The sequence below is a fragment of the Acomys minous genome (assembly GCF_964271855.1).
Source record: "Acomys minous genome assembly, chromosome: 16".
Lineage (NCBI taxonomy): Eukaryota > Metazoa > Chordata > Mammalia > Rodentia > Muridae > Acomys > Acomys minous.
In genome coordinates, this window is record NC_140498.1 from 19,610,989 (window position 1) to 19,625,930 (window position 14,942).

General features: G+C 54.4%; 1 protein-coding gene across 7 annotated transcripts in view; it reads left to right on the forward strand.

Annotated features, from left to right (window-relative positions):
- The first annotated feature begins 2,766 nt into the window (after positions 1-2,766).
- Positions 2,767-14,942, forward strand: part of JADE2 (jade family PHD finger 2) — a 46,505-nt gene continuing 34,329 nt past the window's right edge. The window contains exons 1-3 of one of the 7 annotated variants that reach the window (XM_084764132.1): positions 4,502-4,935; positions 7,250-7,337; positions 13,117-13,174. In XM_084764132.1, the coding sequence (XP_084620258.1) occupies positions 4,808-4,935; positions 7,250-7,337; positions 13,117-13,174 (274 nt within the window). In that variant the 5' untranslated portion in view covers positions 4,502-4,807. Of the gene's footprint in view, positions 3,168-3,216; positions 3,337-4,501; positions 4,936-5,111; positions 5,214-5,263; positions 5,685-5,705; positions 6,311-7,249; positions 7,338-13,116; positions 13,175-14,942 lie in introns of those variants that run through there. The other 6 variants (XM_084764129.1, XM_084764128.1, XM_084764127.1 and 3 more) reach the window with 6 other exon arrangements.

Consider the following 14,942-nt stretch of genomic DNA (forward strand, 5'->3'; position numbering starts at 1 on the left):
TTCAAACATACCTGCAATCCCAGCATTTGGGTATCTGAGACATAGAGATTGCTGAGAATTTGAGGCCAACCTGGGCTACACCGTGAGTTTGAGGCTAGTCTGGGATTGTTCAATGAATTCCTAATCTTTTTTGTTAGGGCTGGAGAGATGGCTCAGCGGTTAAGAGTTCATACTCCTCTTACGGAGGAAGGGAGTTTGGTTTCCTAGCATTCAAGTGGCTGACACAGCCAGTAACTCCAGCTCTAAGGCGCCCCTCACCCTCTTCTGGCCTCCATGGGCACTTTGCACTCTCACACACACACATCCACACGCAGGCACATACATACACAGCTAACATCTTTTTTTCCTTCCCCCTTTCCCATTTTTCTTATTGGTTCGGGGAGGGTAACCCCACTCAACTTCATAGTCACATCTTGCTGCGTTAGCTGAGTTGAATTCACGGTGTAGCCCAGGCTAGCTTTTTAACTCTTGGCATTCCTCCTGCCTCAGGCTTCTCAAGTGCAGAGATGACGACAGGTGTGAGCCACCACGCCTGACCAAACAAGTTTCCTGTTTGTTTAATTAAGCTGTGTATCTCTGCCCACCAGAAAGATGGTACCAAGGCACTGGGCACTTGCAGTCTTTTCCTTTGAACTGTGTCTATAGACTGGTGATGGCCATGAGGCCCTCAACAAATAGAACAACAAACAAACAAACAAACAAATGGTACCTTTTCCACGGCCCTTTCTTAGAATGGTTTGTGAGACTTTTTAATAGCAAGGGATTCAAATCAGCTTCATGGTTATCATTTTGTTAGCACTTTCAACGTCAGCCTTGGACGGTAGCACAGAGCTGGGAGGAATCCAAGGACTAGAGGGGATTTTGGTCCTAAACCAGTGGTGTTTCCCAAAGACTCTTTCGAGGGCCCTGGCTTGGCCCCAAGTTAGAGAACTTCGTTCAGGACCAAGTAGAGCAGTCACTCTTGCTAAGATCGATCATAATGTGACTATATTATAATGTTACTTTTTTTTTTTTATTGTATATGAGTGCTTTATCTGCAGAAGAGGGTATCAGATCTCATTATAGATGGTTGTGAGCCACCATGCGGTTGGGAATTGAACTCAGGACCTTTGGAAGAGCAGGCGGCACTCTTAACCACTGAGCCATCTCTCCAGCCCTATAATGCTACTTTTTTTCCTGATGCGTAGCAAAGGGCAACTACACTGGTGTCAAGGTCACCAAGACTTAGGTGTCCATTCACCACTGCTGCCTGTGGGATTACTGTTGAGTTCCTAAAGCCTTTCTGAACAGGGCAGATGGGCTTTTGTGGGGGATGAAACGGACTAGCCTACACGCAGGGCACGGCAGGACACGTATGCCCATGGCATGTCCACTCCTCCCCTCTATCACCTTTTCTAGGTCTTCTGTTGTTGTTGTTGTTTTGTTTTTCAGGACAGGATTTCTCTGTGTAGCCTTGGCTGATCTGGAAACTCATTCTGTAGCCCAGAGACCAGCCTGGCCTCGAACTTAAAGAGATCCCTCTGCCTCTGCTTCTGGAGTGCTGGGATTAAAGGCGTGTGCCACCAGCGCCCAGCTTCTGCAGGTCATTTTTATAGTTCCTTGCCAAGACATTTTCCCACTGCAGTTCATGGGCTCCTGATAGCCAGGAGAAACAGCGTGGCCTGGCCTCTCCTGCACAGACAGACACCCCAGGCAAAACACCAAACCTGTGGCTCACCTTAGACTCTCTGTCTCTATACACTGTGTTTCCACCTACATCCCAGATTCATGGCTAACACTGTTGTCAGGTCCTTGACCGTGTGGCCCACAGTTTCCTACAATTTCCCTTCTCGTCCTCCTTCTGCCCAAACTGGAGTTCTTGTGTGCATCCTCAGAAGAAAGATCGAGAGCACTGTCCTCTTGTTCTTGCCTAGCATGGAAAAGGCCCTGGGTTCAATCATAAGCAACACCAACAAAAAAATAAAGAAAGAAAGAAAAAAAAGAAAAGGCTGGAGCTATGGCTCAGCGGTTAAGAGCACCTGTTGCTCTTCCAAAGGAGCTGAGTTCGGGTCTCAGGACACACATCAGGTGGCTCACAGCCATCTGTAACTCTGGCCTGCATTGCCTACATCGGTGTGCACCTGCCCACGTGCAGACACATAATTAAAAGTAGGTGTGCGCACACCTGTGCGTCATTAAAAATAATTTTTAAAAAATAAAGTTTATAAGAAAGAAAACACTAGCCCAGCACTCAGGCAGACTGTGCATTCTTAGCCGGGTCTGGCTTTACTTGTACAGGATCTAAGTTTGCATATTCATATACATGGGTATATGTGGTCTCTGGAACCTTCCTCTCGCCAGGTGAAAAACAGATCCAGAGAGTTGTATTCACTGGCCTGCTTCAACCAGCCTTCTGAAAAGGAAAGGCAGGATTAGAAGCCATTTACCAAGCTGTTAGGCACTCCCGGCCTCCAACACCTGTTAGGAGACACTGACCTTGGCCTGGGAAAATCTTCTCAGTGGACCACTGCACCGGAGCCAGGGCTAACTACGAGGTGATAACACAGCCCCCCCTCTTGCCAAACAAACCTCTTCCAACTTTGTGAATGAAGACCACAGAGGGGAAACTCCGCTGGCGGCTCCCTTTGAGCTCATCTTTCTTTCTTGTTGCAGAAAGCGCCCGTTCCATCATGCCCCTCTTTGTTGCAGACAACCTCCCTGTCAGAGGATTTGAGCTGTTATGAGTTTGTTTATTATTAGATTTATTTCTCCTATAAGCACATGTGTTCACAACATTCCATCGGGGAATCTTCTTAATTGTCACATAAATGTCATCTTATGTAAATTGAATATTTATCTTTCCGTGCAAAGGGGGCGGGGTGGGGTAGAGGGGAAAGGAAAGATAAACAACCTTCAGTCTTGGAGAGGGAAAGGGATTTTTAAAAACCCATCCACCTGCCTTCAAAAACAAAGGTGAGTTGGGGAGGGGGGGGGTCATTTGATTATCTTGGAGAAGGCAGAAAACGTTGGCAAGGATGAAATGCCTTAGGGATGTTGGGCCAGGCTTCCCCAAACCTCAGCCCTAAGCCTGCCAACCTCCCCAGCTGGAGCATTCCCAGGAGGCAGAAGGTTGCCCCCCACGCGCCTACCCATCCAGGAGGCCTGCCCTTTTCCTTCCTAGAGAGAAGGTGAGCTCCCCTGGCGCAGCGGGTTGGGTGGGTGTGGCCCGCAGCTCAGGGAACCGGCCCAAGGCTCCGCCACTGCCGGCTAGCCGCCCGACAGCCCGCCCGCCTGGCGAGCGCAGGCTCTTCTTCCAGAAACTGCGAGGCTTGGAGAGCACTGTTTGTGCACCACAAGGTCAAGTCGGGAAGTGGAGTCGGAGGAGGAGGGGCGAGGAGGAGAGGGTGGGGAGAGGGGCGCCCCACTTCTCCGCCAAGTACCAGCCCTGGGAAGTTGCCCCTCGGTTTTTAACCCTTTGCGGTTACAAAAGGCACGAGGCAGAAGGAAGGGATTGCCAGGGGGCAAACTCCTCCTGAGGCTAGGATGTGTTGCCACCCTGCTAGCCACCCACCCGTCACAGCACGCCTCACCCCCCGGAAATGCAGGGCAGCACCGGGCGCCAGGAGGCACCCGCGAGGGGGAGGGGGCAACGAGCCCAAGAAGGGGAACCCCCCCCCCCAAGCACAGCCCTTTTCTTCCGGAGGTCGCTCACAATTTCAAGTTTCCCTGCCTGGGATGCTAGTTTGCATTTGGTGTGGGTGGGGGAGGAGGACCGCGCCCCCTCCCCCAAGCCCCGTGCGCACCCCTCCCCTGCCACTCCTGCCAGCACTTTCTGCTCACTTCTGGCGCTACAAAAACCGCCACGCGATGTATTCGTTTCGGATTTTAAAACCAGCAGTTCCGAAACCGGGCGGAGGGCGAGGGTCTTCCAGCACCGGAGTCCCGGGGGGGTGGGGCGGGCGGGCGGGGTACTCCGCGCAAGCCTCGTTTCCTCTGCGAGTGTCGCCTCCAGGCTGCTATTTGCAAAGAAACGTCTTTTTGACGCAGGGAGAAATGGCAAATTTTAAGTACGTCATTAATATGGCGCCAAAAGATTTTTTTAAGTATAAGCTTGCTTTTTTTTTTTTTAAAGGTTGCGGGGGGCTCCGCCTGGGTCTGGGGCGCGAAGGGGGCGGGGTGTGAGCAGAAAGTGTGAGTGAGCGAGTGGAGGGGCGGGGTATGTGTGTGAGTGTGTGAAGTGTGAGCCGACCTGATGGGACTTGCACGGGCTCCGCCGGCGCTCGGGCCCGGCCCTGGGGACAGGGCGGGCTGGGGGCGCCCCGGAGTCCACGAGGAGTCGGGGCCCGCGTGCAAGCGGGCGGGGGCCCGTGCAGGGCAACCCCCCCGGGGGCCCGCAACGCTACCTGGGACTGTCGCCGGAGCCAAACAACTGGGCGGGGGGGGGGAACACGGAGGGGGGTGCCGGGAGCGGAGATCCGAGTGAATTAGAAAAAAGTGGCTACTCCCCCTCCCTCTCCTCTTGCCCGCCCCCACCCCACCCCCACCCCAACACATTTTTTTCCCCTCTAAAGAGATCACAAGGAAGTCTTGGTTTAAAAAGAAACAGAAACATACACAGGGGGTTGGTGAATGGTGCCGACCGCGGCCATCGCAGTTGGAGGCTATTTTTTTGGGGGGGGGGGTTGGTAAGTAGCGTCCATGGAGTTACTTTGCGCCCACTCCTAGCGGCACCAGCTCTAGGCTGAAGGGCTGACCGTCTTCCCAGCAGGGGAGCGGGGCTTGGGGGACGCCGCGGCCCGGTCGCCTCCCTCGCCACGACCCCGGATGGATGCGCGCCCCCCGCCCTCTCGCGCCGGCCCCAGGAGCTCCTGGCTTCGGGAGCATCCTTCCCGCGCCGGCCCCCGCCGCGGCGCGTAGCGGAGGGCAGCGCCCCTCGGGAGGGCACCTCGGAGCAAGGTAAGACCAGTCCCCGGCGGATGGGCCCTGCGCATCTCCACGACATTATTTTGTGGTTTTTTTTTTTTTTTAACAGATCTGCCAATGCTCCTCGCTCCCTCTCTCTCTTGCTCGCTCGCTCCCTCTCTCTCTTGCTGGCTGCTTGTTCTAGGAAGCCAGCGAGGGGGGTGGGGGGACGCACAGCACTGGGGAGAGAGATTGCGCATGTTGGTCAGCCGTGTTTTAAAGAGTACAGTGCGGGGAGGCTGAGAGGGGCGCATGCAACAACTTTTGGAAGGGTGAGCCTAGCGACCTTCTTTATTAATGACTGCGGCAAAGCGCCCCTGGGCCGGCGAGGGGGCGCGGGCGGGTGGGGGCGCTGGGGCTTTGCAACTTGCATCGCAGGCTCAGGCCGGCCCGAGGGGCTGCGGCGCGGCCGGGGTGCGGGGTGGGGAAGCCGAGCGGCGGAGCACCGGGGCACGGGAAACCCGAAGCTATCTGCCCTTCTGTCTCCCGGAGTTTCATTTTGTTGATACGCAGCACGTCCGGGTGCCGAACGGGGCTGAGCCGATGCACATGACCCCGCGCTGGGCTCACGTGCAGCCGGTCCAGTCCTAGACACCTTCCGGGGGCCACCGCCTCCGCCCTGCGCCCCCTTTCCAGGCTGGGTGCACGCGGGCGCTGCACGCGGGGGCAGCATGCTTGGTTCCTGGGCTCAGAGGCATTGCACAAATTAGTTTTTTTTAAGGGGCGGGGGACAGCCTTCCCAGGTGAGTGCAGGGTACGCAGTCCAAGCAGCCTGGGTACGTAACTGGGTAGGGGAGAGCAGCCCTCCGGGGCTGCATGGAGTCCAGCGGGGGAGAGGCGCTGTGAGAGTGGAAATGTACCGGCGACGGCCGGAGCGGCGGGTGCGCGCTCACGGGGCGACGGCAGGGGGCGTGGCCCTTGTTTACCTTCTCCCAACTCTACTGGTTCGCGTCCCGCTTCAGGGAGGACTCTGCAGACCCTTGCCTTCCGCCTTTACACTCCGGGTGGTACCCTGGAGCCACAAGCCAGTGGCGGGCCCTGCCTGGGACAAATGCACCTGACCCCAAAATGAGTGACACTGCAGCCCCCGCCCCCATCAAGCTCTGCTGCAGTCCCTCTGCCGGATCCCCGGCCCCGCCCCCGGCAGTGGCATCTTCCCGGCTCACCTCCTTCCTCCCTCTCCCTCCCTCCTTCCCACCCACTTGCCTGCGCCTGCGGAGCGGCTCTTGCTCGCCCACTCCCCGCCTGGGTGCAGACTTGTGGCTCCCCACGGTCCCTTCCCGCCCATCCCTAGGTCCCGAGACACCCCTTCTCCGGGCAAGGGCTGATCCTGGGTCAGCTTGGCGACTGGTAGCTGTTCTGCCGGAGGGTGAGGACGTCTGCAAAACCGGCTTGGAGGCTTCCCTCTACCTTCAAGAGAGGCCCGGCCAACCCAGCCCTGTCCCCTTACTGCACACTTCTGCCCCGCTCAGCGCCCCCGCCCCCACCCGGGGCTCAGTTGCCCTTCCTCGAGTCCCCTAGACCCCTCCCCCCGCCCCGCGCTCCAAGCCCACCCACCTCCTGGCACCGCCCCCGGCCCGAACCGCCTCTTGCCCTTCCTACGCCTGGGCCGGAGCCCCCCGCAGCCACCTCCGGCTCCTCCTCCCAGCTCCCGCGGTCGGAATCACGCCGGCGCGCCTCCAGCCTGCGTGCTCGTCGCCCGCCACCAGGGGCAGGCTAGAGGCGCGCAACCCTCTTCTAATCCCCTTAGCTATTGCAGCCGGCTTGGGCTCTTTTTTTTTTAAACCAGCTTGGCCTCAGGCCTCCTGCTGGGGGTGCGGGGGAGGGGCACCGGGTTTCTTTATGCCGGAGGGTATATTGCACTCTCTATCCTGAGTCTTTGCAGCTTTTCAAACCTCACCCTTGCCTCTAGCATGCACAACCCCCCACCCCCGCGCCCCCTGCCAATCTGCAAGATTTCGAGGTACAAAGTTTTACCCAGAGGCAGTTTTCAAGAGGTCTATGGAAGGGCTTATGATTGTTTTCAGGGAAGTGACAGAGGGGTTAGGGAGCCCCCCCCCTCCTTTGAATGAAGAGTTCTGAGTTAGGATGCTCTCTCATAACATTTATTATTTGCAAATAGACCGGAGCTTGGGAGGTGGGTTCCCCTCCCAGAGACAGGCTCCCTCCTCTCACTGGTAAAATTCCCAGTAGGACATTTGGCAGAAGAGCCAGGCAAAGGGTTGCCAACCGGGCCTGGCCCTGTTTCCTGGGTTCCCAGGGTACTGTCTTCTTTTTCCCCCTCGCCTGATTTCTTTCATCCCCTTAGGGTCCCTAGTGAACACACCAGCCCTCCAGCCCCTCTTGTCCAGGCTTCCTTGGGCGGGTTGGGACTCGCAGGGCAATCTATTAAGCAGCGGAGGAAAACAACGGGATGAACTGAAAGGGAGGGAAGGAGTGAGTAATAAAACTGACCCAGTCAAGGAGGGGGGCTTTCATGTTTACGCTATGCTATTTGCTTTTTAGGTCACAGGCTGAAAAAACAGGCTTTGATCCGAAGTAGGCGAATAATTTATTGAGAAAGTTTGCATGGGGTTTGGGGGGGGGGAGAGAAGATGCTTGTTTGATCTGGAGCCCTCTGCTTGGTTGTTCCAAGTGCTGTTTGGCTGCTGTTTTGAGTGGGAAAGCATTTGGTTCCACAGCAAATGCCTTTCAGAGGGAAGTAGGCCTCACCCAACGCAGCAGGACTTAACAGTGAATGTTGGTTTTGAAACTTGTTTGGCCAAGGGTCTTCCCAGCACTCTAGAGATGAAGTGTTTAAGGATAGGGTTGTTTGGGCTTTGGAGACAGCAAATGTTTCCAGAAGGTCTTCCCATCCAACATGCTTTCCCTTTCCCTAAATTGCCTGGCTAAATGGCCAGTGACTCCTATCCAACAGGCTGGCAAGGATTTCAGCCACTTAGCTCTCCTTGACAGTGTATGTGGGGGTCCCTGGGTCCCTATTGTACCTTAATATCTAAGTTAAGCCTTTGACGTCAAAACGCCCCCCCCCCCATCTTTGAGGTTGTGGGCAGGATGTTTTGGTCATTTATAACCGGTCTTTCTGTTAGACTAGAAGGTGGTTGGTTGTCTTATGCCCCCATCAGATGCTTCACTGCATGTGGGACAGGGTGTCTGGGGGTCTCACAGAACTTTGCCTTGTGTGGGAGGGAGGCTAAGCTAGAGTTGGCGGTGGGGGATAACTTTGACCTGTCGGGTCGCCTGTACAACGTGGAGACCTATGTCACGTGCCTCTTTAAATGGCAGGTCTTAGCCCAAAGCTTAGGCAGTAAGGGGAGTTGGTTGTGGAGCCTTTGGCAGCCTCTTAGCTTCCAACTCAGAAACCTCGCTGGAGTTTGGAAAACTTCCATCCGTAGTAGGAAGTGTAAGCCTTCCTTTGACAACTAGGAGTCAGCTAGCCTAGCTTTGAATGACACTTCCAGCTGTGCTAATGGGCACTGTAGGTCTCAGTTTTCAGCCATTGGGTTGGACTAAACTGGGGGGGGGGAGGCTGAGGATGTAGTTGATGGCCCAGCACTGGTCTAAGCAAGCGCAAGGCCCTGCGTTCAATCCCTAGCTCTATAGTCAGTGGGGAAAGAAAGAAAAGGCAAAGCCCGAGGTGAGGCATGTGGTAGCACCTGCAAAGTGTTACCCACTCTAACTCTACTAATGAACTGAGGCAAGCCAGCTTATTGTGTGCACTACAGCTCCAGGGTGAGCCATCTCTGATGAGAGGCATCTTAACAGGTGCCCGTGGGTAGCTAGATTTAGGAACGGTCTACTGAGTTTTGCCCTGTGTCTGGGAATAGGGTTAAGGAAATACCAAATGATAAATTAGACAGAACCGATCACACTCTTGGCATCTTCTTGGTTGGGACCTTAGAGCTGGCCTGCATAGTGCAGGAAGGTGCTGGAAGCTGGGTCCTGGTTGGAACACTAAGATTTTTGGGTGGGCAGTGACGTGGTAGGAGAGGGTTCCAGCTCTCCTTGGGCTTGGAGAAGGAGTCGCAGACAGTGGCCCCTCTGCCTTGTGTGCACAGAATCATTTTTTGTATCTGCAGTGATTGTCCCTGAGAAGGCATTAAAGTTAATGAGAGATGGGAAAGAGTGAGGCTGTGACCCCCATTTGAAACAGTTTAAGAGTGTGCGAGCTCCTGTTTTCTCAGTGTCTGGCCTTCCCTGCACAAGGAGGCTCTGAGGACAGGTTTTCCAGCCGAAATATCATTAAATTGTATTAGCATCCTATTACACACACGCCTTCGCGGTCTGCCTCAGACAGGGAGAGTTTTTGTTTCTCTCTGAGAGATTGTGTCTGGAATGGTAAATTGCCTGCTTGAAGGTTCCCCCCCCCCAACTTTTTTTTTTTTTTAAAAGCAGGACGGAATCCTGCTGTGTGTGTGAGGGCAGGCCTGGTGGACCCTGGAGAGGAGAGACCAGAGGCCAGGTTGGGGTGTTTTAACTGCCCCAGGGAGCGGCTGCAGTAGCTGGCCTGAAAGACCCACTGTTCCCAGGGTCAGCTGGGAGGGCGTTAATGGAGGCCCAGGGTGTTTATTTGAATTTATTTGCAGAGACATCTTTAAAAAGAGACTGGCATTGCACAGTGGTGTCCCAGGGCTAGGACTTCAGTTTAGGACTAAGGCCGATGGCCTGTGCTGCCAAGGAAACATCTGCCACCAAATTGCTGCCCTATTACCAAGTTGACATTGGTCATTAGCCAGGAGCCCAACCAAATAAAGCTGCCTGGAAAATGTGTAGGGTCAAGACAGGGAAGGAGGACTGAAAACAGGAGGGGATCTTGGGCTGGGGTGTTGGTTCTGCCAGCAGCAGGCCGGCCAGCTGGGCTGTTGTGTGGTCCTGACACTCCAGGAGGGAGAGACCAGAGTGTCTTCAGTACTCCCCATTATACTGGGTGCACTGTGAGAGTTCCTGGCGTTCACACAAGGGTCTAGCCAGGCATGCTCTTTACTCATTCCCAAGGAAGACGGTTGGCAAGTAGCTCAACACACTGCTGAGCGCTCTGAAGGCAGAGAAACAGGGCAGCTGATTTCTCTAAATAAGGGTAATGGTCGAGAGCCGACAACAGGCAGCTGGCACAACTTGTGTGCCCAGGCCTGGAAACAATGGAGAACCTTTGGCTTGGAAGAGGAAAGAGAAAGGCCGGGCACGGTGGCTATAGCTCAGTAGTAGAGTTCTTGCCTTGTATGCATGAGATCCTAGGTTCGGTCCCCGCTGTGGCAAGAGGGGGGGGGAATGCCACTGGGAACTTGTGGTAGACAGGGTCCAGATTGGTACAGGCTCGCTCTCTCAAGGATATGGACATCCAGCCTTGGATCAGCTGGAAGCTTGTGACAGAGTTTAGCGGGAGGGGAGGGGCGGGGGGGGACGCTGGGGGCGGGGACAGTGCGATAGGGTTCAAGCTCTGAAGATCTCTTTGGGACTCCGTGTAGAGTCTGAAGTCTGTGAAAGCGGGGGAGTGAGCACAGAGGGGCCATGTGAGATGGGCTGGAAACTGGGGGACGATAGTAAAGTTGGGGGAGGTGGGTGTGTTCGGGACTGTGGCTCAGAGGAGGCCTCGGGCCACTGTCCAAAGGAGGGCTTCCCGTACTGGGGTGGTATAGGAAGTATAGTGGACCCAGAAGAATGGCAAGAAAAGACTCTCCTTTTACAGACAGGATTTCAGGACTACTTCCCCTCCGTCTCTCAGAAGCAAGTGCCATGTGTCACTGAAGTCATCTGCCAGAGCAGATCCTCCTGCCTGGGGAGAGCTGGGAGCCAGGCTGACAGCAGCACCATCACCCCCAGCCACCCACTGACTTAGCAGTCTGTGTCCCCTTTCTGGCCAGTGGGCCAGGTGATTTGTGAGACGAAGGGCTGCCTCACTGAGGTGTCCTGGGGTAGGTCTGCAAGCTGACAGGTCACCTGTTGGTTTCTGGGCAAGGACTCAACACTATAAGAAGGGTGTGGGCAGCCATGGTCACTGCCTATTCTTTCCAAGGGGCTGGCCTCAGTCAGGGCTATCCATTCTGGCTCAAGGCTGCCATGCATTTACTAGCTAGCATCCATATGATGCTCCAGCCAGTCACTGTACGGAGAGTGCTTTCACAAAGCTCATTCAGTCTCGCCAGCTGATTGTAGCCAACAAACGTGTTGAGTTTGGCCCTTTCAGGGTGTTCTTCAAATTCTGACTTCAGTTGCCAGCATTTTAAGTTCAGGAGATATATGGGGAAATTAGATCCAGTTTACCTCCTAGGGGAAATAGGTCTTTGCCAAGACCTCTCTGGCCCTGTAGTGGTGGGGATAGGATTTGAACCCAGCACTCCTAAATCCATAGCCCCGCCCCCCCTTCCTCCTCCCTCCCTCCTCCTCCCTCCTCCTTCCTCTTCTTCCTTCCTTCTTCTCCTCTTCCTCCTCTTTTCTTCCTCTTCTTTTCTTCTCTCCTCCTCCTCCTCTTCTTCCTGGACTGGAAGTCACACCCGGGGACTTGTGCATGCTAAGCACATGGCTGTTGACAGTTGAGCATTACCCTTGGCCCCCAGCTGGCTGTTAGTGCTACAGGAGGCCGTGTTTGGAAGTACTGTTGCCCCCTTGGCTAAAAATGAGCGAATGCCATTATAGGAGGGGGGGTTAGATGGGGGAGCTTACTGCCACACTATTGACAAGGCTAGGCTGGGCCAGGTGTGGGCTAAGGCCACAATTCTTTTCGAAGTCAGCCTTCCTCAATGTCACAGAGGGTGACGGCTTTGATTCTGGGCTCCCCCTCTGCAGCAGAGAGGCCATGAAATCTGATGGTGAGGGGAAGTCTTCTAAGTCCACTACAAACACTGTCACCTTGGGTAAGTCAGTTAACCCCTAAGCCTCAGTCAGGTTTAAAGGGAAGTAGTTGTCATACCTAGCAAGGGCTCTTCTGAGAGCTCCATGGGGTCCTTGTGTGCTAGGGGACCCCCTCCCCCAACCATAAGAGGTGAGGCCTTTCTCATTCCTGCCTCTTGGGTGGCTTGCACTGCCAGATGCCTCTTAGCTCTTCGTCCTTTAGGAGATACTAGGCAGCAAGCAGGCAGCCCCATTAGACCCCTCCTTTGGGGTGACTGTGGGTAAGAGGCTCCTAGCTGAGGTCAGGGGTACAGCAGGAAGGCTTAGACAGAGGTCTGCATAATTGTCTTGCCCCACTTGCTGAGTGGATATTTCAGCGTATCTGTTACACTACAGGAAGATGGAGTCACCCCAAAGCTCGACAGGGGCAGGCTGGAGGTAGAGGACAAGTGGGTGTTGGGGGGCAGATGGACTGTCCTGTGGTGCTGTCTCCCTAAGAACAAGGCCATCCTAGGACTGACCAGGAACATGGTGGAGACACCTTGGGCTAGGTATTTAAAAACCATTTCAGGTGTTCTCTAAGCTTCTGCGAGACCAGAGGAAGAAGGGGTAGGCCCAGCCTTCCAGGCCGAAGCAGATTCTTTGTACAAAAGGAGCTCGGGACTCATCTCTATCCGGCCTGTTAGCAGAGTGAGGCAAACTTCATCTGCAAAGGGGCCTGTAGCTTATAGCTCACCGAGCTGTCAGGAACTCGGCACTGTGAGGGGGAAGCCATCCTTAGTGTCTTAAAAGTTAGGTGGTGCAGGCGAGATAAGGCAGGACTGTATTTTATCTGAGGGTGGGACCGGATACCCTGTTTCCACACCCCAGTAGCCAGCATACTCAGGATTGGGCCTCAGTGATGGGCCTGCTGTCTTACCTTGACAGCATGGTCCTGGAAGGAGCATTCTTACTTCCTCTTCTCCTCCCTGTAGGGGGCGCTCAGGAGGTATCTGCAGTGGGTCACCTTCTCTGGTCTGCTCATTTCATTGAATGGGACTTGAGTGGTCATTGTTGCCTTTTCGATTTGTGCCTAACGGCCTCTCCTGCGGTCCTTTTCACAGCACTGGGCGGACTTGTGTTTGTCTTGAGTTCCCTGGGGGCCCTTTTTCCCAGTTGGGTTCCCTGGGAGCCCCCTTTGCCCAGTCTCCCGGCCCTGTGGGTAGGTAGGGACCAGGGCCGGGACGGTATCCTTCCTCAGCATGGAAGTAGAGGTTGAGGATGTAGGTGATGGTGTATTTTCTAGAAGAATTGAGGATTTCCCCTGGTGTCTGGGAGGATAATGACCTGTCTTGCCTTTTGTCACAGATGGAAGAGAAGAGGCGGAAGTACTCCATCAGCAGCGACAACTCCGACACCACTGACAGTAAGGCCTTCCCACCCGTCTCCACAGGGACAGCGGTTAAGTAACATTGGCAGGCCCAGAGACTTAGGAGGAGGAGGAGGAGGCTGACCCTCCAATTCAGCTCAGCCCAGAGCCACATGGGTAAAACCAAGTCAAGTCAGGATCCTCTGCCCCTGATGCGTAGTCAGTCCCTGCCCTTACCAGAGCCTCGCCGTCACCTTTTTTCTATCACTCTACCTTGTATGTAGGCTGTCTTCTGACTGGAATAGACTGACTCCTCTCAGGGCATTTGCTGCTGCCTGATAGAAAGGGGAAAGAATCTTGGTGTTCTGTCCAGTCGGGACCCTTTTAGAAGTCTCTACAAAACAGACTTGAAGCCAGGCGTGGTGGCGCACGCCTTTAATCCCAGCACTCGGGAGGCAGAGGCAGGCGGATCGCTGTGAGTTCGAGGCCAGCCTGGTCTACAAAGTGAGTCCAGGACAGCCAAGGCTACACAGAGAGACTCTGTCTCGAAAAACCAAAAAAAAAAAAAAAAACAAAACAAAACAGACTTGAAGCCTGTTGCCCTTTATTATAGTTAGCTAATTATTATAGTAAGTAACTTTCTAACCAGTGGCGAACTCTGGTGAGAGGATTCCTGTCAGTTTGCTGCTCTGTTTACCAGCAGTCATCTGGCACACAGTAGGTGTTCTTATAAATGTTGACAAAGCCCAGCCTTCACGGAACCTTGGCAGTAGATTTTTTTTCCCGAGGTAGATTTTAAATAAGGGTCTGGCTGTGTCTGTTAGATGTTTAGAAGTGGAGGAGAGCAGATAACTTTTTGGGAGCAGAAAAAGAGGTTTTTGTACAGTAAGAGCTTTGCTCCTGCGTGGTGACAAAACTTGCCCGTTCTCTGATGGCCCAGGAAGCCAGGCCCCTTCTAGTTCCAAACCCCTGTTGTCTCCCTAGCAACCAGGGGCTTGGTGCTGCCTGGCCCTGTCCTGCCTCCAGGCCTCATTGGCTGTCCTGTGAGTCTGTCTCTGATTGTAGCCCGCTCCTCCACCCCACCCCCTTGCTGGAGGAGGGGCTCACAGCGTCTACCGTGCTGTGGCCGCAGTATGTTCAATGTGGCCTGGCTTAGTTAAAACCAAGAACTGCATTTTCTGCCCCTAAGTTTGGTACAGACACCTGCAGAGTCACCGGGCACATGGGTACCTGAGTCCTGCAGCAGCAGCAGGTCGGACCTGACCTTGGAGTCACTCCCTCTCCATCAGCTGCACCCACTGCGCCCACCCATGACTGCTAAACTCCTGTGTTCATCAAAACCACGGATCTTGAGTTCACTGTGGTGGTGCACACTTCTTCAATCCCAGCAGCCTGAAGGCTGAGGCTGAGGCTGCGATAGGAGATCAAGGCCAGCCTGGTTTCCATAGCAAGGTCCAGGCCAGCCAGGCTTGCGTAGTGAGACCTCCCTGGGTCTTCCTGTTTCTTCTCGCTAAGGCCATAGCCCTGTAGTCTAGCAAGGGCCTCGGGCTCTACAGTCACGGCTCTTTGAGGAATCCTAAGCTATGATATGGTTTGACTAGCTGTTAGAAAACAGGCAGTTCATGTCTTACCCCTGTTAATCAGCTTTATGCTACTATCATGAATAATGTAAGGTTATTAACTTACAAAACGGAAGGTTCACTTAGCTCACCGTTTTGGGACTTTCAGTGTGTGAGTAATTGGCCTCTGGGATGTTCTCTCTGAGGCTCCGGGTTCTAAAAAAGCCACACCACCTCCCGTTAGCGTTGTCCCGAGGGCAGACTCT